A 27946-nucleotide genomic window follows, 5' to 3' on the forward strand; every position below is an offset into this window, starting at 1 on the left:
CTGTGGCAATTTCGCATATTTGCATGCAAATGCTCTGATCTAGCACGCGGAACAGCGATTCCGCATGGAAATACACTTCCGAAACGAAGAATCGTCGAATCTGACATAAGCTCGAATAAATCGTGATTGTGCTTGGCGAATCGGAGTTTCTGTGCCAATATCGCATATTTGCATACAAATTCAATGATCTAGCACGCGAAACAGCGATTCCGCACAGAAATACACTTCTGAAACGAAGAATCGTCAATTTTGACATAAGCTCGAATGAATCGTGATCGTGCTGGCCGAATCGGAGTTGCTGTACCAATTTCGCGTATTTGCATGCACATGCACTGATCTATCACGCGATACAGCGATTCCGCACAGAAATAGTCATGTGAAACAAAGAACCGTCGAATCTGACATAAGCTCGAATAAATGGTGATCGTGCTTGCCGAATCGTTGTTTCTGTGCCAATTCCGCATATTTGCATGCAAATGCACTGACCTTGCACGCGAAAAAGCGATTCCGCAAAGCAATACACATCTGATACGAAGAATCGTCTAATCTGACATAAGCTCGAATAAATCGAGATCGTGGTAGCCGAATCGCAGTTTCTGAGCCAATTTCGCATACTTGCATGCAAATGCACTGATCGAGCACGCGAAACAGCGATTCCGCACAGAAATACACTTCTGAAACGAAGAATCGTTGAATCTGACATAAGCTAGAATAAATCGTGATCGTGCTTGCCGAATCGTTGTTTCTGTGCCAATTTCGCATATTTGCATACAAATGCACTGATCTAGCACGCGAAACAGCGATTCCGCGTGGAAATACACTTCTTAAACGAAGAATCGTCGAATCTGACATAATCTCGATTGAATCGTGATCGTGCTAGCCGAATCGTTGTTTCTGTGCCAACTTCGCATACTTGCATGCAAATGCTCTGATCTAGCACGCGGAACAGCGATTCCGCATGGAAATACACTTCTGAAACGAAGAATCGTCGAATCTGACATAAGCTCGAATAAATCGTGATCGTGCTAGCCGAATCGGAGTTTCTGTGCCAATTTCGCAAACTTGCATGAAAATGCACTGATCTAGCACGCGAAACAGCGATTCCGCACGGAAATACACTTCTGAAACGAAGAATCGTTGAATCTGACATAAGCTAGAATAAATCGTGATCGTGCTTGCCGAATCGTTGTTTCTGTGCCAATTTCGCATATTTGCTTGCAAATGCACTGATATAGCACGCGAAACAGCGATTCCGCGTGGAAATACACTTCTTAAACGAAGAATCGTCGAATCTGACATAATCTCGATTGAATCGTGATCGTGCTAGCCGAATCGGAGTTTCTGTGCCAATTTCGCATACTTGCATGCAAATGCTCTGATCTAGCACGCGGAACAGCGATTCCGCATGGAAATACACTTCTGAAACGAAGAATCGTCGAATCTGACGTAAGCTCGAATAAATCGTGATCGTGCTAGCCGAATCGGAGTTTCTGTGCCAATTTCGCAAACTTCCACGAAAATGCACTGATCTAGCACGCGGAACAGCGATTCCGCATGGAAATACACTTCTGAAACGAAGAATCGTCGAATCTGACATAAGCTCGAATAAATCGTGATCGTGCTAGCCGAATCGGAGTTTCTGTGCCAATTTCGCAAACTTGCATGAAAATGCACTGATCTAGCACGCGAAACAGCGATTCCGCATGGAAATACACTTCTGAAACGAAGAATCGTTGAATCTGACATAAGCTAGAATAAATCCTGATCGTGCTTGCCGAATCGTTGTTTCTGTGCCAATTTCGCATATTTGCATGCAAATGCTCTGATCTAGCACGCGGAACAGCGATTCCGCATGGAAATACACTTCTGAAACGAAGAATCGTCGAATCTGATATAAGCTCGAGTAAATCGTGATCGTGCTATCCGAATCGGAGTTTCTGTGCCAACTTCGCATACTTGCATGCAAATGCTCTGATCTAGCACGCGGAACAGCGATTCCGCATGGAAATACACTTCTGAAACGAAGAATCGTCGAATCTGATATAAGCTCGAATAAATCGTGATCGTGCTAGCCGAATCGGAGTTTCTGTGCCAATTTCGCAAACTTGCACGAAAATGCACTGATCTAGCACGCGGAACTGCGATTCCGCATGGAAATACACTTCTGAAACGAAGAATCGTCGAATCTGACATAAGCTCGAATAAATCGTGATCGTGCTAGCCGAATCGGAGTTTCTGTGCCAATTTCGCAAACTTGCATGAAAATGCACTGATCTAGCACGCGAAACAGCGATTCCGCACAGCAATACACATCTGATACGAAGAATCGTCGAATCTTACATAAGCTCGAATAAATCGAGATCGTGCTTGGCGAATCGTTGTTTCTGTGCCAACTTCGCATACTTGCATGCAAATGCTCTGATCTAGCACGCGGAACAGCGATTCCGCATGGAAATACACTTCTGAAACGAAGAATCGTCGAATCTGACATAAGCTCGAATAAATCGTGATCGTGCTAGCCGAATCGGAGTTTCTGTGCCAATTTCGCAAACGTGCATGAAAATGCACTGATCTAGCACGCGAAACAGCGATTCCGCATGGAAATACACTTCTGAAACGAAGAATCGTTGAATCTGACATAAGCTAGAATAAATCGTGATTGTGCTTGGCGAATCGGAGTTTCTGTGCCAATATCGCATATTTGCATACAAATGCAATGATCTAGCACGCGAAACAGCGATTCCGCACAGAAATACACTTCTGAAACGAAGAATCGTCAATTTTGACATAAGCTCGAATGAATCGTGATCGTGCTGGCCGAATCGGAGTTGCTGTACCAATTTCGCGTATTTGCATGCACATGCACTGATCTATCACGCGATACAGCGATTCCGCACAGAAATAGTCATGTGAAACAAAGAACCGTCGAATCTGACATAAGCTCGAATAAATGGTGATCGTGCTTGCCGAATCGTTGTTTCTGTGCCAATTCCGCATATTTGCATGCAAATGCACTGATCTTGCACGCGAAAAAGCGATTCCGCAAAGCAATACACATCTGATACGAAGAATCGTCTAATCTGACATAAGCTCGAATAAATCGAGATCGTGGTAGCCGAATCGCAGTTTCTGAGCCAATTTCGCATACTTGCATGCAAATGCACTGATCGAGCACGCGAAACAGCGATTCCGCACAGAAATACACTTCTGAAACGAAGAATCGTTGAATCTGACATAAGCTAGAATAAATCGTGATCGTGCTTGCCGAATCGTTGTTTCTGTGCCAATTTCGCATATTTGCATACAAATGCACTGATCTAGCATGCGAAACAGCGATTCCGCGTGGAAATACACTTCTTAAACGAAGAATCGTCGAATCTGACATAATCTCGATTGAATCGTGATCGTGCTAGCCGAATCGTTGTTTCTGTGCCAACTTCGCATACTTGTATGCAAATGCTCTGATCTAGCACGCGGAACAGCGATTCCGCATGGAAATACACTTCTGAAACGAAGAATCGTCGAATCTGACATAAGCTCGAATAAATCGTGATCGTGCTAGCCGAATCGGAGTTTCTGTGCCAATTTCGCAAACTTGCATGAAAATGCACTGATCTAGAACGCGGAACAGCGATTCCGCATGGAAATACACTTCTGAAACGAAGAATCGTTGAATCTGACATAAGCTAGAATAAATCGTGATCGTGCTTGCCGAATCGTTGTTTCTGTGCCAATTTCGCATATTTGCTTGCAAATGCACTGATCTAGCACGCGAAACAGCGATTCCGCACAGCAATACACATCTGATACGAAGAATCGTCGAATCTGATATAAGCTCGAATAAATCGTGATCGTGCTAGCCGAATCGGAGTTTCTGTGCCAATTTCGCAAACTTGCACGAAAATACACTGATCTAGAACGCGGAACAGCGATTCCGCATGGAAATACACTTCTGAAACGAAGAATCGTCGAATCTGACATAAGCTCGAATAAATGGTGATCATGCTAGCCGAATCGTAGTTTCTGATCCAATTTCGCATACTTGCATGCAAATGCTCTGATCTAGCACGCGGAACAGCGATTCCGCATGGAAATACACTTCTGAAACGAAGAATCGTCGAATCTGACATAAGCTCGAATAAATCGTGATCGTGCTAGCCGAATCGGAGTTTCTGTGCCAATTTCGCAAACTTGCATGAAAATGCACTGATCTAGCACGCGAAACAGCGATTCCGCATGGAAATACACTTCTGAAACGAAGAATCGTCAATTTTGACATAAGCTCGAATAAATCGTGATCCTGCTAGCCGAATCGGAGTTTCTGTGCCAATTTCGCAAACTTGCATGAAAATGCACTGATCTAGCACGCGAAACAGCGATTCCGCACAGCAATACACATCTGATACGAAGAATCGTCGAATCTGACATAAGCTCGAATAAATCGAGATCGTGCTTGGCGAATCGTTGTTTCTGTGCCAACTTCGCATACTTGCATGCAAATGCTCTGATCTAGCACGCGGAACAGCGATTCCGCATGGAAATACACTTCTGAAACGAAGAATCGTCGAATCTGACATAAGCTCGAATAAATCGTGATCGTGCTAGCCGAATCGGAGTTTCTGTGCCAATTTCGCAAACTTGCATGAAAATGCACTGATCTAGCACGCGAAACAGCGATTCCGCATGGAAATACACTTCTGAAACGAAGAATCGTCAATTTTGACATAAGCTCGAATAAATCGTGATCGTGCTAGCCGAATCGGAGTTTCTGTGCCAATTTCGCAAACTTGCATGAAAATGCACTGATCTAGCACGCGAAACAGCGATTCCGCATGGAAATACACTTCTGAAACGAAGAATCGTCAAATCTGACATAAGCTCGAATAAATCGAGATCGTGCTTGGCGAATCGTTGTTTCTGTGCCAACTTCGCATACTTGCATGCAAATGCTCTGATCTAGCACGCGGAACAGCGATTCCGCATGGAAATACACTTCTGATACGAAGAATCGTCGAATCTGACATAAGCTCGAATAAATCGTGATCGTGCTAGCCGAATCGGAGTTCCTGTGCCAATTTCGCAAACTTGCAATGAAAATGCACTGATCTAGCACGCGAAACAGCGATTCCGCACAGAAATACACTTCTGAAACGAAGAATCGTCAATTTTGACATAAGCTCGAATAAATCGTGATCGTGCTAGCCGAATCGGAGTTTCTGTGCCAATTTCGCAAACTTGCATGAAAATGCACTGATCTAGCACGCGAAACAGCGATTCCGCACAGCAATACACATCTGATACGAAGAATCGTCGAATCTGACATAAGCTCGAATAAATCGTGATCGTGCTAGCCGAATCGGAGTTTCTGTGCCAATTTCGCAAACTTGCATGAAAATGCACTGATCTAGCACGCGAAACAGCGATTCCGCACAGCAATACACATCTGATACGAAGAATCGTCGAATCTGACATAAGCTCGAATAAATCGTGATCCTGCTAGCCGAATCGGAGTTTCTGTGCCAATTTCGCAAACTTGCATGAAAATGCACTGATCTAGCACGCGAAACAGCGATTCCGCACAGCAATACACATCTGATACGAAGAATCGTCGAATCTGACATAAGCTCGAATAAATCGAGATCGTGCTTGGCGAATCGTTGTTTCTGTGCCAACTTCGCATACTTACATGCAAATGCTCTGATCTAGCACGCGGAACAGCGATTCCGCATGGAAATACACTTCTGAAACGAAGAATCGTCGAATCTGACATAAGCTCGAATAAATCGTGATCGTGCTAGCCGAATCGGAGTTTCTGTGCCAATTTCGCAAACTTGCATGAAAATGCACTGATCTAGCACGCGAAACAGCTATTCCGCACAGCAATACACATCTGATACGAAGAATCGTCGAATCTGACATAAGCTCGAATAAATCGAGATCGTGCTTGGCGAATCGTTGTTTCTGTGCCAACTTCGCATACTTGCATGCAAATGCTCTGATCTAGCACGCGGAACAGCGATTCCGCATGGAAATACACTTCTGAAACGAAGAATCGTCGAATCTGACATAAGCTCGAATAAATCGTGATCGTGCTAGCCGAATCGGAGTTCCTGTGCCAATTTCGCAAACTTGCATGAAAATGCACTGATCTAGCACGCGAAACAGCGATTCCGCACAGAAATACACTTCTGAAACGAAGAATCGTCAAATCTGACATAAGCTCGAATAAATCGAGATCGTGCTTGGCGAATCGTTGTTTCTGTGCCAATTTCGCATACTTGCATACAAATGCACCGATCTAGCACGCGAAACAGCGATTCCGCGTGGACATACACTTCTTAAACGAAGAATCGTCGAATCTGACATAATCTCGAATAAATCGTGATCGTGCTAGCCGAATCGGAGTTCCTGTGCCAATTTCGCAAACTTGCATGAAAATGCACTGATCTAGCACGCGAAACAGCGATTCCGCACAGAAATACACTTCTGAAACGAAGAATCGTCAAATCTGACATAAGCTCGAATAAATCGTGATCGTGCTAGCCGAATCGGAGTTTCTGTGCCAATTTCGCAAACTTGCATGAAAATGCACTGATCTAGCACGCGAAACAGCGATTCCGCACAGCAATACACATCTGATACGAAGAATCGTCGAATCTGACATAAGCTCGAATAAATCGTGATCGTGCTAGCAGAATCGGAGTTTCTGTGCCAATTTCGCAAACTTGCATGAAAATGCACTGATCTAGCACGCGAAACAGCGATTCCGCACAGCAATACACATCTGATACGAAGAATCGTCGAATCTGACATAAGCTCGAATAAATCGTGATCGTGCTAGCCGAATCGGAGTTTCTGTGCCAATTTCGCAAACTTGCATGAAAATGCACTGATCTAGCACGCGAAACAGCGATTCCGCATGGAAATACACTTCTGAAACGAAGAATCGTTGAATCTGACATAAGCTAGAATAAATCGTGATCGTGCTTGCCGAATCGTTGTTTCTGTGCCAATTTCGCATATTTGCTTGCAAATGCACTGATCTAGCACGCGAAACAGCAATTCCGCGTGGAAATACACTTCTTAAACGAAGAATCGTCGAATCTGACATAATCTCGAATGAATCGTGATCGTGCTAGCCGAATCGGAGTTTCTGTGCCAATTTCGCATACTTGCATGCAAATGCTCTGATCTAGCACGCGGAACAGAGATTCCGCATGGAAATACACTTCTGAAACGAAGAATCGTCGAATCTGATATAAGCTCGAATAAATCGTGATCGTGCTAGCCGAATCGGAGTTTCTGATCCAATTTCGCATGCTTTCATGCAAATGCTCTGATCTAGCACGCGAAACAGCGATTCCGCATGGAAATACACTTCTGAAACGAAGAATCGTCGAATCTGACATAAGCTCGAGTAAATCGTGATCGTGCTAGCCGAATCGGAGTTTCTGTGCCAATTTCGCAAACTTGCATGAAAATGCACTGATCTAGCACGCGGAACAGCGATTCCGCATGGAAATACACTTCTGAAACGAAGAATCGTCGAATCTGACATAAGCTCGAATAAATGGTGATCATGCTAGCCGAATCGTAGTTTCTGATCCAATTTCGCATACTTGCATGCAAATGCTCTGATCTAGCACGCGAAACAGCGATTCCGCATGGAAATACACTTCTGAAACGAAGAATCGTCAAATCTGACATAAGCTCGAGTAAATCGTGATCGTGCTAGCCGAATCGGAGTTTCTGTGCCAATTTCGCAAACTTGCATGAAAATGCACTGATCTAGCACGCGAAACAGCGATTCCGCATGGAAATACACTTCTGAAACGAAGAATCTTTGAATCTGACATAAGCTAGAATAAATCGTGATCGTGCTTGCCGAATCGTTGTTTCTGTGCCAATTTCGCATATTTGCTTGCAAATGCACTGATCTAGCACGCGAAACAGCGATTCCGCGTGGAAATACACTTCTTAAACGAAGAATCGTCGAATCTGACATAAGCTCGATTGAATCGTGATCGTGCTAGCCGAATCGTTGTTTCTGTGCCAACTTCGCATACTTGCATGCAAATGCTCTGATCTAGCACGCGGAACAGCGATTCCGCATGGAAATACACTTCTGAAACGAAGAATCGTCGAATCTGACATAAGCTCGAATAAATCGTGATCGTGCTAGCCGAATCGGAGTTTCTGTGCCAATTTCGCAAACTTGCATGAAAATGCACTGATCTAGCACGCGAAACAGCGATTCCGCATGGAAATACACTTCTGAAACGAAGAATCGTCAATTTTGACATAAGCTCGAATAAATCGTGATCGTGCTAGCCGAATCGGAGTTTCTGTGCCAATTTCGCAAACTTGCATGAAAATGCACTGATCTAGCACGCGAAACAGCGATTCCGCACAGCAATACACATCTGATACGAAGAATCGTCGAATCTGACATAAGCTCGAATAAATCGAGATCGTGCTTGGCGAATCGTTGTTTCTGTGCCAACTTCGCATACTTGCATGCAAATGCTCTGATCTAGCACGCGGAACAGCGATTCCGCATGGAAATACACTTCTGAAACGAAGAATCGTCGAATCTGACATAAGCTCGAATAAATCGTGATCGTGCTAGCCGAATCGGAGTTCCTGTGCCAATTTCGCAAACTTGCATGAAAATGCACTGATCTAGCACGCGAAACAGCGATTCCGCACAGAAATACACTTCTGAAACGAAGAATCGTCAATTTTGACATAAGCTCGAATAAATCGTGATCGTGCTAGCCGAATCGGAGTTTCTGTGTCAATTTCGCAAACTTGCATGAAAATGCACTGATCTAGCACGCGAAACAGCGATTCCGCACAGCAATACACATCTGATACGAAGAATCGTCGAATCTGACATAAGCTCGAATAAATCGTGATCGTGCTAGCCGAATCGGAGTTTCTGTGCCAATTTCGCAAACTTGCATGAAAATGCACTGATCTAGCACGCGAAACAGCGATTCCGCATGGAAATACACTTCTGAAACGAAGAATCGTCAATTTTGACATAAGCTCGAATAAATCGTGATCCTGCTAGCCGAATCGGAGTTTCTGTGCCAATTTCGCAAACTTGCATGAAAATGCACTGATCTAGCACGCGAAACAGCGATTCCGCACAGCAATACACATCTGATACGAAGAATCGTCGAATCTGACATAAGCTCGAATAAATCGAGATCGTGCTTGGCGAATCGTTGTTTCTGTGCCAACTTCGCATACTTGCATGCAAATGTTCTGATCCAGCACGCGGAACAGCGATTCCGCATGGAAATACACTTCTGAAACGAAGAATCGTCGAATCTGACATAAGCTCGAATAAATCGTGATCGTGCTAGCCGAATCGGAGTTTCTGTGCCAATTTCGCAAACTTGCATGAAAATGCACTGATCTAGCACGCGAAACAGCGATTCCGCATGGAAATACACTTCTGAAACGAAGAATCGTCAATTTTGACATAAGCTCGAATAAATCGTGATCGTGCTAGCCGAATCGGAGTTTCTGTGCCAATTTCGCAAACTTGCATGAAAATGCACTGATCTAGCACGCGAAACAGCGATTCCGCACAGCAATACCTCATCTGATACGAAGAATCGTCGAATCTGACATAAGCTCGAATAAATCGAGATCGTGCTTGGCGAATCGTTGTTTCTGTGCCAACTTCGCATACTTGCATGCAAATGCTCTGATCTAGCACGCGGAACAGCGATTCCGCATGGAAATACACTTCCGAAACGAAGAATCGTCGAATCTGACATAAGCTCGAATAAATCGTGATCGTGCTAGCCGAATCGGAGTTCCTGTGCCAATTTCGCAAACTTGCATGAAAATGCACTGATCTAGCACGCGAAACAGCGATTCCGCACAGAAATACACTTCTGAAACGAAGAATCGTCAATTTTGACATAAGCTCGAATAAATCGTGATCCTGCTAGCCGAATCGGAGTTTCTGTGCCAATTTCGCAAACTTGCATGAAAATGCACTGATCTAGCACGCGAAACAGCGATTCCGCACAGCAATACAAATCTGATACGAAGAATCGTCGAATCTGACATAAGCTCGAATAAATCGTGATCGTGCTAGCCGAATCGGAGTTTCTGTGCCAATTTCGCAAACTTGCATGAAAATGCACTGATCTAGCACGCGAAACAGCGATTCCGCACAGCAATACACATCTGATACGAAGAATCGTCGAATCTGACATAAGCTCGAATAAATCGTGATCGTGCTAGCCGAATCGGAGTTTCTGTGCCAATTTCGCAAACTTGCATGAAAATGCACTGATCTAGCACGCGAAACAGCGATTCCGCATGGAAATACACTTCTGAAACGAAGAATCGTTGAATCTGACATAAGCTAGAATAAATCGTGATCGTGCTTGCCGAATCGTTGTTTCTGTGCCAATTTCGCATATTTGCTTGCAAATGCACTGATCTAGCACGCGAAACAGCAATTCCGCGTGGAAATACACTTCTTAAACGAAGAATCGTCGAATCTGACATAATCTCGAATGAATCGTGATCGTGCTAGCCGAATCGGAGTTTCTGTGCCAATTTCGCATACTTGCATGCAAATGCTCTGATCTAGCACGCGGAACAGCGATTCCGCATGGAAATACACTTCTGAAACGAAGAATCGTCGAATCTGATATAAGCTCGAATAAATCGTGATCGTGCTAGCCGAATCGGAGTTTCTGATCCAATTTCGCATGCTTTCATGCAAATGCTCTGATCTAGCACGCGAAACAGCGATTCCGCATGGAAATACACTTCTGAAACGAAGAATCGTCGAATCTGACATAAGCTCGAGTAAATCGTGATCGTGCTAGCCGAATCGGAGTTTCTGTGCCAATTTCGCAAACTTGCATGAAAATGCACTGATCTAGCACGCGGAACAGCGATTCCGCATGGAAATACACTTCTGAAACGAAGAATCGTCTAATCTGATATAAGCTCGAATAAATCGTGATCGTGCTAGCCGAATCGGAGTTTCTGTGCCAATTTCGCAAACTTGCACGAAAATGCACTGATCTAGAACGCGGAACAGCGATTCCGCATGGAAATACACTTCTGAAACGAAGAATCGTCGAATCTGACATAAGCTCGAATAAATGGTGATCATGCTAGCCGAATCGTAGTTTCTGATCCAATTTCGCATACTTGCATGCAAATGCTCTGATCTAGCACGCGAAACAGCGATTCCGCATGGAAATACACTTCTGAAACGAAGAATCGTCAAATCTGACATAAGCTCGAGTAAATCGTGATCGTGCTAGCCGAATCGGAGTTTCTGTGCCAATTTCGCAAACTTGCATGAAAATGCACTGATCTAGCACGCGAAACAGCGATTCCGCATGGAAATACACTTCTGAAACGAAGAATCGTTGAATCTGACATAAGCTAGAATAAATCGTGATCGTGCTTGCCGAATCGTTGTTTCTGTGCCAATTTCGCATATTTGCTTGCAAATGCACTGATCTAGCACGCGAAACAGCGATTCCGCGTGGAAATACACTTCTTAAACGAAGAATCGTCGAATCTGACATAATCTCGATTGAATCGTGATCGTGCTAGCCGAATCGTTGTTTCTGTGCCAACTTCGCATACTTGCATGCAAATGCTCTGATCTAGCACGCGGAACAGCGATTCCGCATGGAAATACACTTCTGAAACGAAGAATCGTCGAATCTGACATAAGCTCGAATAAATCGTGATCGTGCTAGCCGAATCGGAGTTTCTGTGCCAATTTCGCAAACTTGCATGAAAATGCACTGATCTAGCACGCGAAACAGCGATTCCGCATGGAAATACACTTCTGAAACGAAGAATCGTCAATTTTGACATAAGCTCGAATAAATCGTGATCGTGCTAGCCGAATCGGAGTTTCTGTGCCAATTTCGCAAACTTGCATGAAAATGCACTGATCTAGCACGCGAAACAGCGATTCCGCACAGCAATACACATCTGATACGAAGAATCGTCGAATCTGACATAAGCTCGAATAAATCGAGATCGTGCTTGGCGAATCGTTGTTTCTGTGCCAACTTCGCATACTTGCATGCAAATGCTCTGATCTAGCACGCGGAACAGCGATTCCGCATGGAAATACACTTCTGAAACGAAGAATCGTCGAATCTGACATAAGCTCGAATAAATCGTGATCGTGCTAGCCGAATCGGAGTTTCTGTGCCAATTTCGCAAACTTGCATGAAAATGCACTGATCTAGCACGCGAAACAGCGATTCCGCACAGAAATACACTTCTGAAACGAAGAATCGTCAATTTTGACATAAGCTCGAATAAATCGTGATCGTGCTAGCCGAATCGGAGTTTCTGTGCCAATTTCGCAAACTTGCATGAAAATGCACTGATCTAGCACGCGAAACAGCGATTCCGCACAGCAATACACATCTGATACGAAGAATCGTCGAATCTGACATAAGCTCGAATAAATCGTGATCGTGCTAGCCGAATCGGAGTTTCTGTGCCAATTTCGCATACTTGCATACAAATGCACCGATCTAGCACGCGAAACAGCGATTCCGCGTGGACATACACTTCTTAAACGAAGAATCGTCGAATCTGACATAATCTCGAATAAATCGTGATCGTGCTAGCCGAATCGTAGTTTCTGAGACAATTTCGCATACTTGCATGCAAATGCACTGATCTAGCACGCGAAACAGCAATTCCGCACAGAAATACACTTCTGAAACGAAGAATCGTCAATTTTGACATAAGCTCGAATAAATCGTGATCGTGCTAGCCGAATCGGAGTTTCTGTGCCAATTTCGCAAACTTGCATGAAAATGCACTGATCTAGCACGCGAAACAGCGATTCCGCATGGAAATACACTTCTGAAACGAAGAATCGTCAATTTTGACATAAGCTCGAATAAATCGTGATCGTGCTAGCCGAATCGGAGTTTCTGTGCCAATTTCGCAAACTTGCATGAAAATGCACTGATCTAGCACGCGAAACAGCGATTCCGCACAGCAATACACATCTGATACGAAGAATCGTCGAATCTGACATAAGCTCGAATAAATCGAGATCGTGCTTGCCGAATCGTTGTTTCTGTGCCAACTTCGCAAACTTGCATGAAAATGCTCTGATCTAGCACGCGGAACAGCGATTCCGCATGGAAATACACTTCTGAAACGAAGAATCGTCGAATCTGACATAAGCTCGAATAAATCGTGATCGTGCTAGCCGAATCGGAGTTTCTGTGCCAATTTCGCAAACTTGCATGAAAATGCACTGATCTAGCACGCGAAACAGCGATTCCGCACAGCAATACACATCTGATACGAAGAATCGTCGAATCTGACATAAGCTCGAATAAATCGTGATCGTGCTAGCCGAATCGGAGTTTCTGTGCCAATTTCGCAAACTTGCATGAAAATGCACTGATCTAGCACGCGAAACAGCGATTCCGCATGGAAATACACTTCTGAAACGAAGAATCGTTGAATCTGACATAAGCTAGAATAAATCGTGATCGTGCTTGCCGAATCGTTGTTTCTGTGCCAATTTCGCATATTTGCTTGCAAATGCACTGATCTAGCACGCGAAACAGCAATTCCGCGTGGAAATACACTTCTTAAACGAAGAATCGTCGAATCTGACATAATCTCGAATGAATCGTGATCGTGCTAGCCGAATCGGAGTTTCTGTGCCAATTTCGCATACTTGCATGCAAATGCTCTGATCTAGCACGCGGAACAGCGATTCCGCATGGAAATACACTTCTGAAACGAAGAATCGTCGAATCTGATATAAGCTCGAATAAATCGTGATCGTGCTAGCCGAATCGGAGTTTCTGATCCAATTTCGCATGCTTTCATGCAAATGCTCTGATCTAGCACGCGAAACAGCGATTCCGCATGGAAATACACTTCTGAAACGAAGAATCGTCGAATCTGACATAAGCTCGAGTAAATCGTGATCGTGCTAGCCGAATCGGAGTTTCTGTGCCAATTTCGCAAACTTGCATGAAAATGCACTGATCTAGCACGCGGAACAGCGATTCCGCATGGAAATACACTTCTGAAACGAAGAATCGTCTAATCTGATATAAGCTCGAATAAATCGTGATCGTGCTAGCCGAATCGGAGTTTCTGTGCCAATTTCGCAAACTTGCACGAAAATGCACTGATCTAGAACGCGGAACAGCGATTCCGCATGGAAATACACTTCTGAAACGAAGAATCGTCGAATCTGACATAAGCTCGAATAAATGGTGATCATGCTAGCCGAATCGTAGTTTCTGATCCAATTTCGCATACTTGCATGCAAATGCTCTGATCTAGCACGCGAAACAGCGATTCCGCATGGAAATACACTTCTGAAACGAAGAATCGTCAAATCTGACATAAGCTCGAGTAAATCGTGATCGTGCTAGCCGAATCGGAGTTTCTGTGCCAATTTCGCAAACTTGCATGAAAATGCACTGATCTAGCACGCGAAACAGCGATTCCGCATGGAAATACACTTCTGAAACGAAGAATCGTTGAATCTGACATAAGCTAGAATAAATCGTGATCGTGCTTGCCGAATCGTTGTTTCTGTGCCAATTTCGCATATTTGCTTGCAAATGCACTGATCTAGCACGCGAAACAGCGATTCCGCGTGGAAATACACTTCTTAAACGAAGAATCGTCGAATCTGACATAATCTCGATTGAATCGTGATCGTGCTAGCCGAATCGTTGTTTCTGTGCCAACTTCGCATACTTGCATGCAAATGCTCTGATCTAGCACGCGGAACAGCGATTCCGCATGGAAATACACTTCTGAAACGAAGAATCGTCGAATCTGACATAAGCTCGAATAAATCGTGATCGTGCTAGCCGAATCGGAGTTTCTGTGCCAATTTCGCAAACTTGCATGAAAATGCACTGATCTAGCACGCGAAACAGCGATTCCGCATGGAAATACACTTCTGAAACGAAGAATCGTCAATTTTGACATAAGCTCGAATAAATCGTGATCGTGCTAGCCGAATCGGAGTTTCTGTGCCAATTTCGCAAACTTGCATGAAAATGCACTGATCTAGCACGCGAAACAGCGATTCCGCACAGCAATACACATCTGATACGAAGAATCGTCGAATCTGACATAAGCTCGAATAAATCGAGATCGTGCTTGGCGAATCGTTGTTTCTGTGCAACTTCGCATACTTGCATGCAAATGCTCTGATCTAGCACGCGGAACAGCGATTCCGCATGGAAATACACTTCTGAAACGAAGAATCGTCGAATCTGACATAAGCTCGAATAAATCGTGATCGTGCTAGCCGAATCGGAGTTTCTGTGCCAATTTCGCAAACTTGCATGAAAATGCACTGATCTAGCACGCGAAACAGCGATTCCGCACAGAAATACACTTCTGAAACGAAGAATCGTCAATTTTGACATAAGCTCGAATAAATCGTGATCGTGCTAGCCGAATCGGAGTTTCTGTGCCAATTTCGCAAACTTGCATGAAAATGCACTGATCTAGCACGCGAAACAGCGATTCCGCACAGCAATACACATCTGATACGAAGAATCGTCGAATCTGACATAAGCTCGAATAAATCGTGATCGTGCTAGCCGAATCGGAGTTTCTGTGCCAATTTCGCATACTTGCATACAAATGCACCGATCTAGCACGCGAAACAGCGATTCCGCGTGGACATACACTTCTTAAACGAAGAATCGTCGAATCTGACATAATCTCGAATAAATCGTGATCGTGCTAGCCGAATCGTAGTTTCTGAGACAATTTCGCATACTTGCATGCAAATGCACTGATCTAGCACGCGAAACAGCAATTCCGCACAGAAATACACTTCTGAAACGAAGAATCGTCAATTTTGACATAAGCTCGAATAAATCGTGATCGTGCTAGCCGAATCGGAGTTTCTGTGCCAATTTCGCAAACTTGCATGAAAATGCACTGATCTAGCACGCGAAACAGCGATTCCGCATGGAAATACACTTCTGAAACGAAGAATCGTCAATTTTGACATAAGCTCGAATAAATCGTGATCGTGCTAGCCGAATCGGAGTTTCTGTGCCAATTTCGCAAACTTGCATGAAAATGCACTGATCTAGCACGCGAAACAGCGATTCCGCACAGCAATACACATCTGATACGAAGAATCGTCGAATCTGACATAAGCTCGAATAAATCGAGATCGTGCTTGCCGAATCGTTGTTTCTGTGCCAACTTCGCAAACTTGCATGAAAATGCTCTGATCTAGCACGCGGAACAGCGATTCCGCATGGAAAATACACTTCTGAAACGAAGAATCGTCGAATCTGACATAAGCTCGAATAAATCGTGATCGTGCTAGCCGAATCGGAGTTTCTGTGCCAATTTCGCAAACTTGCATGAAAATGCACTGATCTAGCACGCGGAACAGCCATTCCGCATGGAAATACACTTCTGAAACGAAGAATCGTTGAATCTGACATAAGCTAGAATAAATCGTGATCGTGCTTGCCGAATCGTTGTTTCTGTGCCAACTTCGCATACTTGCATGCAAATGCTCTGATCTAGCACGCGGAACAGCGATTCCGCATGGAAATACACTTCTGAAACGAAGAATCGTCGAATCTGACATAAGCTCGAATAAATCGTGATCGTGCTAGCTGAATCGGAGTTTCTGTGCCAATTTCGCATACTTGCATGCAAATGCTCTGATCTAGCACGCGGAACAGCGATTCCGCATGGAAATACACTTCTGAAACGAAGAATCGTCGAATCTGACATAAGCTCGAATAAATCGTGATCGTGCTAGCCGAATCGGAGTTTCTGTGCCAATTTCGCAAACTTGCATGAAAATGCACTGATCTAGCACGCGAAACAGCGATTCCGCATGGAAATACACTTCTGAAACGAAGAATCGTCAAATCTGACATAAGCTCGAATAAATCGAGATCGTGCTTGGCGAATCGTTGTTTCTGTGCCAATTTCGCATAGTTGCTTGCAAATGCACTGATCTTGCACGCGAAAAAGCGATTCCGCACAGCAATACACATCTGATACGAAGAATCGTCGAATCTGACATAAGCTCGAATAAATCGAGATCGTGCTTGGCGAATCGTTGTTTCTGTGCCAACTTCGCATACTTGCATGCAAATGCTCTGATCTAGCACGCGGAACTGCGATTCCGCATGGAAATACACTTCTGATACGAAGAATCGTCTAATCTGACATAAGCTCGAATAAATCGAGATCGTGGTAGCCGAATCGCAGTTTCTGAGCCAATTTCGCATACTTGCATGCAAATGCACTGATCTAGCACGCGAAACAGCGATTCCGCGTGGAAATACACTTCTTAAACGAAGAATCGTCGAATCTGACATAATCTCGATTGAATCGTGATCGTGCTAGCCGAATCGGAGTTTCTGTGCCAATTTCACATACTTGCATGCAAATGCTCTGATCTAGCACGCGGAACAGCGATTCCGCATGGAAATACACTTCTGAAACGAAGAATCGTCGAATCTGACGTAAGCTCGAATATATCGTGATCGTGCTAGGCGAATCGGAGTTTCTGTGCCAATTTCGCAAACTTGCACGAAAATGCACTGATCTAGCACGCGGAACAGCGATTCCGCATGGAAATACACTTCTGAAACGAAGAATCGTCGAATCTGACATAAGCTCGAATAAATGGTGATCGTGCTAGCCGAATCGTAGTTTCTGATCCAATTTCGCATACTTTCATGCAAATGCTCTGATCTAGCACGCGAAACAGCGATTCCGCATGGAAATACACTTCTGAAACGAAGAATCGTCAAATCTGACATAAGCTCGAGTAAATCGTGATCGTGCTAGCCGAATCGGAGTTTCTGTGCCAATTTCGCAAACTTGCATGAAAATGCACTGATCTAGCACGCGGAACAGCGATTCCGCATGGAAATACACTTCTGAAACGAAGAATCGTTGAATCTGACATAAGCTAGAATAAATCGTGATCGTGCTTGCCGAATCGTTGTTTCTGTGCCAACTTCGCATACTTGCATGCAAATGCTCTGATCTAGCACGCGGAACAGCGATTCCGCATGGAAATACACTTCTGAAACGAAGAATCGTCGAATCTGACATAAGCTCGAATAAATCGTGATCGTGCTAGCTGAATCGGAGTTTCTGTGCCAATTTCGCATACTTGCATGCAAATGCTCTGATCTAGCACGCGGAACAGCGATTCCGCATGGAAATACACTTCTGAAACGAAGAATCGTCGAATCTGACATAAGCTCGAATAAATCGTGATCGTGCTAGCCGAATCGGAGTTTCTGTGCCAATTTCGCAAACTTGCATGAAAATGCACTGATCTAGCACGCGAAACAGCGATTCCGCACAGCAATACACATCTGATACGAAGAATCGTCGAATCTGACATAAGCTCGAATAAATCGAGATCGTGCTTGGCGAATCGTTGTTTCTGTGCCAACTTCGCATACTTGCATGCAAATGCTCTGATCTAGCACGCGGAACAGCGATTCCGCATGGAAATACACTTCTGAAACGAAGAATCGTCGAATCTGACATAAGCTCGAGTAAATCGTGATCGTGCTAGCCGAATCGGAGTTTCTGTGCCAATTTCGCAAACTTGCATGAAAATGCACTGATCTAGCACGCGAAACAGCGATTCCGCATGGAAATACACTTCTGAAACGAAGAATCGTTGAATCTGACATAAGCTAGAATAAATCGTGATCGTGCTTGCCGAATCGTTGTTTCTGTGCCAATTTCGCATATTTGCATGCAAATGCTCTGATCTAGCACGCGGAACAGCGATTCCGCATGGAAATACACTTCCGAAACGAAGAATCGTCGAATCTGACATAAGCTCGAATAAATCGTGATTGTGCTTGGCGAATCGGAGTTTCTGTGCCAATATCGCATATTTGCATACAAATGCAATGATCTAGCACGCGAAACAGCGATTCCGCACAGAAATACACTTCTGAAACGAAGAATCGTCAATTTTGACATAAGCTCGAATGAATCGTGATCGTGCTGGCCGAATCGGAGTTGCTGTACCAATTTCGCGTATTTGCATGCACATGCACTGATCTATCACGCGATACAGCGATTCCGCACAGAAATAGTCATGTGAAACAAAGAACCGTCGAATCTGACATAAGCTCGAATAAATGGTGATCGTGCTTGCCGAATCGTTGTTTCTGTGCCAATTCCGCATATTTGCATGCAAATGCACCGATCTTGCACGCGAAAAAGCGATTCCGCAAAGCAATACACATCTGATACGAAGAATCGTCTAATCTGACATAAGCTCGAATAAATCGAGATCGTGGTAGCCGAATCGCAGTTTCTGAGCCAATTTCGCATACTTGCATGCAAATGCACTGATCGAGCACGCGAAACAGCGATTCCGCACAGAAATACACTTCTGAAACGAAGAATCGTTGAATCTGACACAAGCTAGAATACATCGTGATCGTGCTTGCCGAATCGTTGTTTCTGTGCCAATTTCGCATACTTGCATGCAAATGCACTGATCTAGCACGCGAAACAGCAATTCCGCGTGGAAATACACTTCTTAAACGAAGAATCGTCGAATCTGACATAATCTCGATTGAATCGTGATCGTGCTAGCCGAATCGGAGTTTCTGTGCCAATTTCGCATACTTGCATGCAAATGCTCTGATCTAGCACGCGGAACAGCGATTCCGCATGGAAATACACTTCTGAAACGAAGAATCGTCGAATCTGACGTAAGCTCGAATAAATCGTGATCGTGCTAGCCGAATCGGAGTTTCTGTGCCAATTTCGCAAACTTGCACGAAAATGCACTGATCTAGCACGCGGAACAGCGATTCCGCATGGAAATACACTTCTGAAACGAAGAATCGTCGAATCTGACATAAGCTCGAATAAATCGTGATCGTGCTAGCCGAATCGGAGTTTCTGTGCCAATTTCGCAAACTTGCATGAAAATGCACTGATCTAGCACGCGAAACAGCGATTCCGCATGGAAATACACTTATGAAACGAAGAATCGTTGAATCTGACATAAGCTAGAATAAATCGTGATCGTGCTTGCCGAATCGTTGTTTCTGTGCCAATTTCGCATATTTGCATGCAAATGCTCTGATCTAGCACGCGGAACAGCGATTCCGCATGGAAATACACTTCTGAAACGAAGAATCGTCGAATCTGACATAAGCTCGAGTAAATCGTGATCGTGCTATCCGAATCGGAGTTTCTGTGCCAATTTCGCAAACTTGCATGAAAATGCACTGATCTAGCACGCGGAACAGCGATTCCGCATGGAAATACACTTCTGAAACGAAGAATCGTTGAATCTGACATAAGCTAGAATAAATCGTGATCGTGCTTGCCGAATCGTTGTTTCTGTGCCAACTTCGCATACTTGCATGCAAATGCTCTGATCTAGCACGCGGAACAGCGATTCCGCATGGAAATACACTTCTGAAACGAAGAATCGTCAAATCTGACATAAGCTCGAATAAATCGAGATCGTGCTTGGCGAATCGTTGTTTCTGTGCCAATTTCGCATATTTGCTTGCAAATGCACTGAACTTGCACGCGAAAAAGCGATTCCGCACAGCAATACACATCTGATACGAAGAATCGTCGAATCTGACATGGGCTCGAATAAATCGAGATCGTGCTTGGCGAATCGTTGTTTCTGTGCCAACTTCGCATACTTGCATGCAAATGCTCTGATCTAGCACGCGGAACAGCGATTCCGCATGGAAATACACTTCTGAAACGAAGAATCGTCGAATCTGACATAAGCTCGAATAAATCGTGATCGTGCTAGCTGAATCGGAGTTTCTGGGCCAATTTCGCATACTTGCATGCAAATGCTCTGATCTAGCACGCGGAACAGCGATTCCGCATGGAAATACACTTCTGAAACGAAGAATCGTCGAATCTGACATAAGCTCGAATAAATCGTGATCGTGCTAGCCGAATCGGAGTTTCTGTGCCAATTTCGCAAACTTGCATGAAAATGCACTGATCTAGCACGCGAAACAGCGATTCCGCATGGAAATACACTTCTGAAACGAAGAATCGTCAAATCTGACATAAGCTCGAATAAATCGAGATCGTGCTTGGCGAATCGTTTCTGTGCCAATTTCGCATACCTGCATACAAATGCACCGATCTAGCACGCGAAACAGCGATTCCGCGTGGACATACATTTCTTAAACGAAGAATCGTCGAATCTGACATAATCTCGAATAAATCGTGATCGTGCTAGCCGAATCGTAGTTTCTGAGCCAATTTCGCATACTTGCATGCAAATGCACTGATCTAGCACGCGAAACAGCAATTCCGCACAGAAATACACTTCTGAAACGAAGAATCGTCAATTTTGACATAAGCTCGAATAAATCGTGATCGTGCTAGCCGAATCGGAGTTTCTGTGCCAATTTCGCAAACTTGCATGAAAATGCACTGATCTAGCACGCGGAACAGCGATTCCGCATGGAAATACACTTCTGAAACGAAGAATCGTCAAATCTGACATAAGCTCGAATAAATCGAGATCGTGCTTGGCGAATCGTTGTTTCTGTGCCAATTTCGCAAACTTGCATGAAAATGCACTGATCTAGCACGCGGAACAGCGATTCCGCATGGAAATACACTTCTGAAACGAAGAATCGTCGAATCTGACATAATCTCGAATAAATCGTGATCGTGCAAGCCGAATCGTAGTTTCTGAGCCAATTTCGCATACTTGCATGCAAATGCACTGATCTAGCACGCGAAACAGCAATTCCGCACAGAAATACACTTCTGAAACGAAGAATCGTCAATTTTGACATAAGCTCGAATAAATCGTGATCGTGCTAGCCGAATCGGAGTTTCTGTGCCAATTTCGCAAACTTGCATGAAAATGCACTGATCTAGCACGCGGAACAGCGATTCCGCATGGAAATACACTTCTGAAACGAAGAATCGTCAAATCTGACATAAGCTCGAATAAATCGAGATCGTGCTTGGCGAATCGTTGTTTCTGTGCCAATTTCGCAAACTTGCATGAAAATGCACTGATCTAGCACGCGGAACAGCGATTCCGCATGGAAATACACTTCTGAAACGAAGAATCGTCGAATCTGACTGTTTGGGATTGGCTGAGTGCGTCAGTCACGTCGGCTCATTCATCTTTTCTCGATAACGCTATTGGCTGCCTTTCGAGTGACAGCGAGATCTAGGATCGATCAGCGTCTCGCGGAGTCATAGGCCAGCGCCGTCGATATCGATTACGTTCGATTATCGACCCGCGCTAGAGTGATTGGCGGATCGTCCGATCGATCCTCCAATCACGCGCTCGGCGGTTTTCGGCTAACGGTCAGCTGATCGACCGAAAATCACTTCGTTTTCGGTGTTTCTAACGATAACACGTAGTCACGAACATTGCTCTCACTCGCACTCGAAAGACATCGCGTCTGCTTGACCGGTTTTTCTAGTGTACGTCTATTCGCGCTCTTTATCGCTTCGTAAAGAACTGTAAGCTAAGAAACGGCTACCTCTAGTTTACAACAAAACTCTTTATTGTAAAAGTTCATCCACGTACTTCGGGGTGTATTTACATTTCATTTCGCACAAGTTCGTTTGGGAGTCGACGATCCCAGTTCGGGAAAAATAAAGTGACGTTTTCTGTGAAGTGGTTCGTTCTCCCCTTTCTTGTCCGAAACATTTGGTCCTTCGAGCCGGATTCAGCGCTGCAGCTCCTCTGACAGTTATTATCCGTTTAATATTCAAATCTTCTCGTGCTTCAACCTCGTGCTACACAATGGCTGACCTCATCGAACATCAACATACCCTAGCTAGACGGATATCTCGCGTGGTGTCCAATATCAAGAAGAAGGGAAAGGCCAATATCTACCTGGAACTCCTTCAGACTGGCCAAAAAATGCTCGATCAACTGTGGGATGACTATCGCCAGGGTGATACAGAGTTGAGATCTGCCGCTAAAATAGACAAGGAACTATTTGAAAGTCGCTATTTCGTTGAGGACGAATACGAGGAGACTCAAGAAGACTATACTGACCAGTACTCACTGCTACAATCATTGATTTCCCAATTCAAGGACTCTGCAACCGAAAAGGGATCAGAAAATTCAAAGCCAACGGTCGTCGAGACCGTTGCACCGAGGTCACGCGCCGTGTTGCCAAAAATGGGTCTTCCCATCTTTGGAGGTCAATACAAGGACTGGCCATCTTTTCGGGATTTTTTTACTTCCCTCATCATCAACGATGTGACTCTTTCTCCAGTCGAACGCCTTCATTATTTGAAAGCCTGTATGAAGGGCAGCGCCGCGTCTCTTCTGAAAAACATCAAGACGACCGCTGATAACTTTAAAGTTGCTTGGGAAAAGTTAATAAGTCGATTCGAGAATCGCCGACTTCTGGTACAGGCTCAAATCAGACTACTTGCTTCACTATCTCCGGTCAAAAGGGAATCATCTATCGAATTGCAGCAGCTCTTTGATCAAACGTTCGACGCCATAGATGCCCTCGATAATCTGGATCGACCTGTCACGAACGCCGTCGACTGGGTAGTTGAATTGACCGTCGAAAGGTTGGATACTCAGTCTCATCGTGAGTGGGAAGATTTAGTGAGGCAATCTAAGGAGCTCCCGACTCTAGAGGATCTCCGAACGTTTATCGAAGGGCGCATACAAACCTGTGAGGCGTTAGAGGCTAAACGAAAGCAGCCTGATGAAGCCTCCCTCAACAAGAAATCCTCTTCCAAGGCCTTCAAGGTGCATCAGATATCGAAGGCGAACACTTCATTGCGGAACTGCAGCATCTGTCAAGGGGCGCACTTCGTCCTATTCTGCCCTCAATACAAGGAGAAGGATGCCGTCGAGCGGAAGGAAACGGCAAGTTCTCTGAAGCTTTGTCTAAACTGCCTGGGAAGGCATTCTATTAGTGACTGCAAGTCTGCCAAAAGATGTCAGAAGTGTGATGGGAAACATCACACGACCATCCACGATGCCGAGTCAACGGGAGCTGTAGTACAGCACATCTCTACTCACGTGAGTCGACCTTCCTCTGTACTTCTCAGTACCGCTCGCGTGACAGTTTCAGGCTCCGGCGGACACGGCTTCCAAGCTCGCTCACTAATAGACCCCGGCAGCGAGGTTTCGCTCATTTCTGAGGCCCTGGCTCAGCGGCTCGGCGTCAAGAGGAGTCAAGCTCGGGTTCCTCTGCTCGGAGTCGGAGGGGCCAAGGCGAAGTTCACGAGAGGAAAATCTACACTGGTCCTCTCCTCTCACTGCGACGGGGACGTCAAATTCCAGATTCCGGTCTACATTATATCTGAGCTCTCTCGCTACAGGCCTCGAAATCTACCTGCTGTCGTCGAGTGGCCGCACGTACAAGGGTTGACCCTTGCTGATCCTGCCTACCATCTTGCTGATCCAGTCGATGTTCTGCTTGGAGCTGATTCTTATAACCTCATACTTCGTGAGGGTGTCAAACGAGGGCCGCCTCATACTCCAGTGGCTCAGGAGACCGCACTTGGCTGGATACTGACGGGAGGAGTCGACTCGGAAGGCGGCGGCGAGGCAGCAGGTAGACTAGAGGTACCAGTACATCACTGTAATGTAGACCGCGAATTAATGGAAATGTTGAGCAGATTCTGGGAACAGGAGGAGATCGACACTTCGATCCCACACACAGCAGACGACCAACGGGCGGAGGAACACTTCGTTACCACTCACCTTCGTCAACCTGATGGCAGATTCTCGGTGCGACTACCATTCAGCAGCGCACCTGAGCTAGGAGACTCCCGTCGCATAGCATTGCGAACTCTGGAGTCTCTAAACGGCAGGTTTCGGCGATCTGCCGAATTCCAGGCAGCCTACACCGAGTTCCTGAAGGCCTACGAAACGCTGGGGCATATGGCAGCGGCGCAACATCCGATTCCGAGCAACGGGTACTACCTCCCTCATCACGGAGTGTTGCGAGAGGCCAGCGCAACGACTAAGTTGCGAGTTGTCTTCAACGGATCCATGCCCTCTTCCAATGGGAAATCCATTAATGACTTCCTTCTCCGAGGTCCTAACCTGCTCCCAAATCTCGCCGACGTCCTGCTAAGGTGGCGTCGGCACGCTTTTGTGTTTTCAGCCGACATCGAGAAGATGTATCGGCAGATACTTGTCCACCCTGAAGATCGGCAATGGCAGCGGATCTTGTGGCAGCCTGAGAAAAGGGGAGGAGTCATTGATTACGAGCTGAGCACCGTCACTTACGGGCTCGCGTGTGCACCCTACCTTGCAATTCGGTGTTTACACCAGCTGGCCAAGGTGGAGGAGCAGCGGTATCCTCGTGGCTCTCGCATAGTACTACGAGACATCTATATGGACGATGTTCTTGCCGGAGCTGACTCCCTTCCTGAGGCAAGGCGACAACAAACGGAACTTCGAGAGCTTCTCATGGCGGGCGGATTCCCACTTCGCAAGTGGGCCTCCAACTCAAGGGGTCTGTTAGACGGACTCTCCAGCGACGAGCGGAAGGGAATCGTTGAATGGGATTCTCCAACCCATCACAGCGTCCTCGGCATAAAATGGCTACCTTCCGCTGACTGTTTTCAGGTTACCGCTGTGACTTCTCTAAAAAACGCAGGGTTCACTAAACGCTCTGTGCTCAGCGGAACAGCCCAGCTGTCGGACTCATCCGTGGCACTCAGCTGGATCCGGGGGCATCCTTCTCGCTGGCCGACTTACGTGGCGAATAGGGTGGCTGAAATCCAGAGGATGCTGCCGCTAGCCCAGTGGCACCACGTGAGGAGCGCTGAAAATCCAGCTGATTGCGCTTCTCGAGGCCTGTCTCCCGCTGAGCTTCCCAGGTTCCAACTGTGGTGGCGAGGACCCGAGTGGCTCTCCTCACCAGATCCTCTCCCCGCTGTACCGGCCGAGGAGGCAACCCACGAGGACGAGGAACTGAAGGCACATCACGTGACCGCCCAGCGGGAGAAAACATCCGGCACGTTAATCGAGCGCTTCTCGAATCTAACGCGCCTGTTTCGAGTCCTGGCCTGGTGTCGTCGCTGGGCCCCTAGAAATCGAAAACCAGAATCAGTTATCACTGCTACCGAAATGCAGGAAGTCAAATTGATTCTCCTGCGCTTGGAGCAGTCCGCTTCATTCTCCGAAGACATCGCCACTCTCCGCAGGAATCAACCCGTGGCTGCTAAAAGCAGATTGGCCAAACTCTGCCCATTCCTGGATAAGGACGGAGTCTTAAGAGTCGGAGGCCGCCTACAAGCTGCCAACCTTGCGTACGACCGGACGCATCCAGCTATTCTCCCTGACGAATCCCCTCTGGCTAAGTTGTGGGTCGACGCTGCTCACAAACGATGCCTGCACGGGGGGACGCAGCTTACCCTGGCGACGCTACGCCAGGAGTGCTGGATTCTCAGAGGTCGCCCAATGGTAAAACACTGTATCCACCAATGCACCGTTTGTATTCGCTGGAAAGGGCAAACCGCCCAGCCAAAAATGGGAAACCTCCCACCAGCAAGAATAACACCGTGTCGTCCCTTTTTCAGATCTGGTGTCGATTATGCAGGACCAATACACCTTCGGGCTGGTCGGGGTCGTGGTCAGCTCACAGTTAAAGGATACATCGCCGTGTTCATCTGCCTTGTCACCAAGGCCGTGCACCTGGAGGCTGTGTCGGATGGATCGACCGAAACCTTCCTCGCTGCACTACGACGCTTTATCTCACGGCGAGGTCGCTGCCTAGAGCTGTACAGCGACTGCGGACGCAATTTCGTCGGCGCCAATCACGAGCTGCGCTCACTACTCCGAGAATCGACACAACAGGGAGGCGGTCCCTTCGCCGCAGCCTCCAGGGAAGGCATTTCCTGGAAATTCAACCCACCGTCTGCTCCACACTTTGGAGGAATCTGGGAAGCGGCGGTGAAATCCGTTAAGCATCACCTCCGTCGGATCATCGGCGAGCAGCGATTGACCTTTGAGGAGCTGACCACGCTCCTGACTGGCATCGAGGCTTGTTTAAACTCTAGACCTTTACAGCCGTTGTCCGACGACCCTGAGGATCCAGCAGCGCTGACTCCGGGACATTTCCTGATCGGGGAACCGCTCATCGCTCTTCCAGAGCCCAGCCTCGAGGAGCTTCCCGTCTCACGGTTATCTCGATGGCAGTTGATCCAGCAACTTCAACAGCACTTCTGGAAACGCTGGTCTCGGGAGTATTTGAACACCTTGCAGACCAGAGGCAAGTGGCGTAAAACCAAAATTTTGATAAAGTCAGGACTTCTCTGCCTAGTTAAAAGTGAAATTCTACCTCCTACGCAATGGCCTCTCGCTCGTGTTGTTCACATACACCCTGGACCAGACGGCTCAGTTCGAGTTGCTACTGTCCGTACCTCAACTTCGCAATTTCTTCGTCCAGTACACAAGCTGATTCCTTTGTTAGCCCCTGACGACGAAGAGACGAGTACGAGGAGGGAACACGAGGCTGGACTCTCGAGCGACTCTCCCGATCAGTAGCTATTTTCACAAGCACAGAAAGCACGTGTTCGTCATACTGCACTTAATCCAGATTTCATTTTCGATTCACTTACCTCTGTACCACTTCCATCTTCACCGTAAATTCTCATTTCATCATCCATTAGTACACTTCACTTTTACTACGCTTCGTTTTTTTTTGGATACTACACTGGATGCCCTACGTTGCTGGCCCATTCAGCTCACCCAGCATCGCCTGACGTCATCGTCCTCCTGATTGGCCACAGTCTCTAGCCTCTCTAGTATTCAGTTTCGTCATTGGCGGACGAGGCGGGCGGAATGTTTGGGATTGGCTGAGTGCGTCAGTCACGTCGGCTCATTCATCTTTTCTCGATAACGCTATTGGCTGCCTTTCGAGTGACAGCG

The 27946-nt window shown here is 46.0% G+C and overlaps 1 protein-coding gene across 1 annotated transcript; it reads left to right on the top strand.

Moving 5' to 3' along the window:
• The first annotated feature begins 22831 nt into the window (after window positions 1-22831).
• On the top strand, window positions 22832-27562 carry LOC143220463 (uncharacterized). The gene has a single exon (XM_076446102.1). The coding sequence runs from the start codon at window positions 22832-22834 to the stop codon at window positions 27560-27562; it is 4731 nt and encodes a 1576-aa protein (XP_076302217.1).
• Window positions 27563-27946: the final 384 nt, after the last annotated feature.

This window comes from Lasioglossum baleicum, unplaced genomic scaffold (genome assembly GCF_051020765.1).
Source record: "Lasioglossum baleicum unplaced genomic scaffold, iyLasBale1 scaffold0999, whole genome shotgun sequence".
NCBI lineage: Eukaryota > Metazoa > Arthropoda > Insecta > Hymenoptera > Halictidae > Lasioglossum > Lasioglossum baleicum.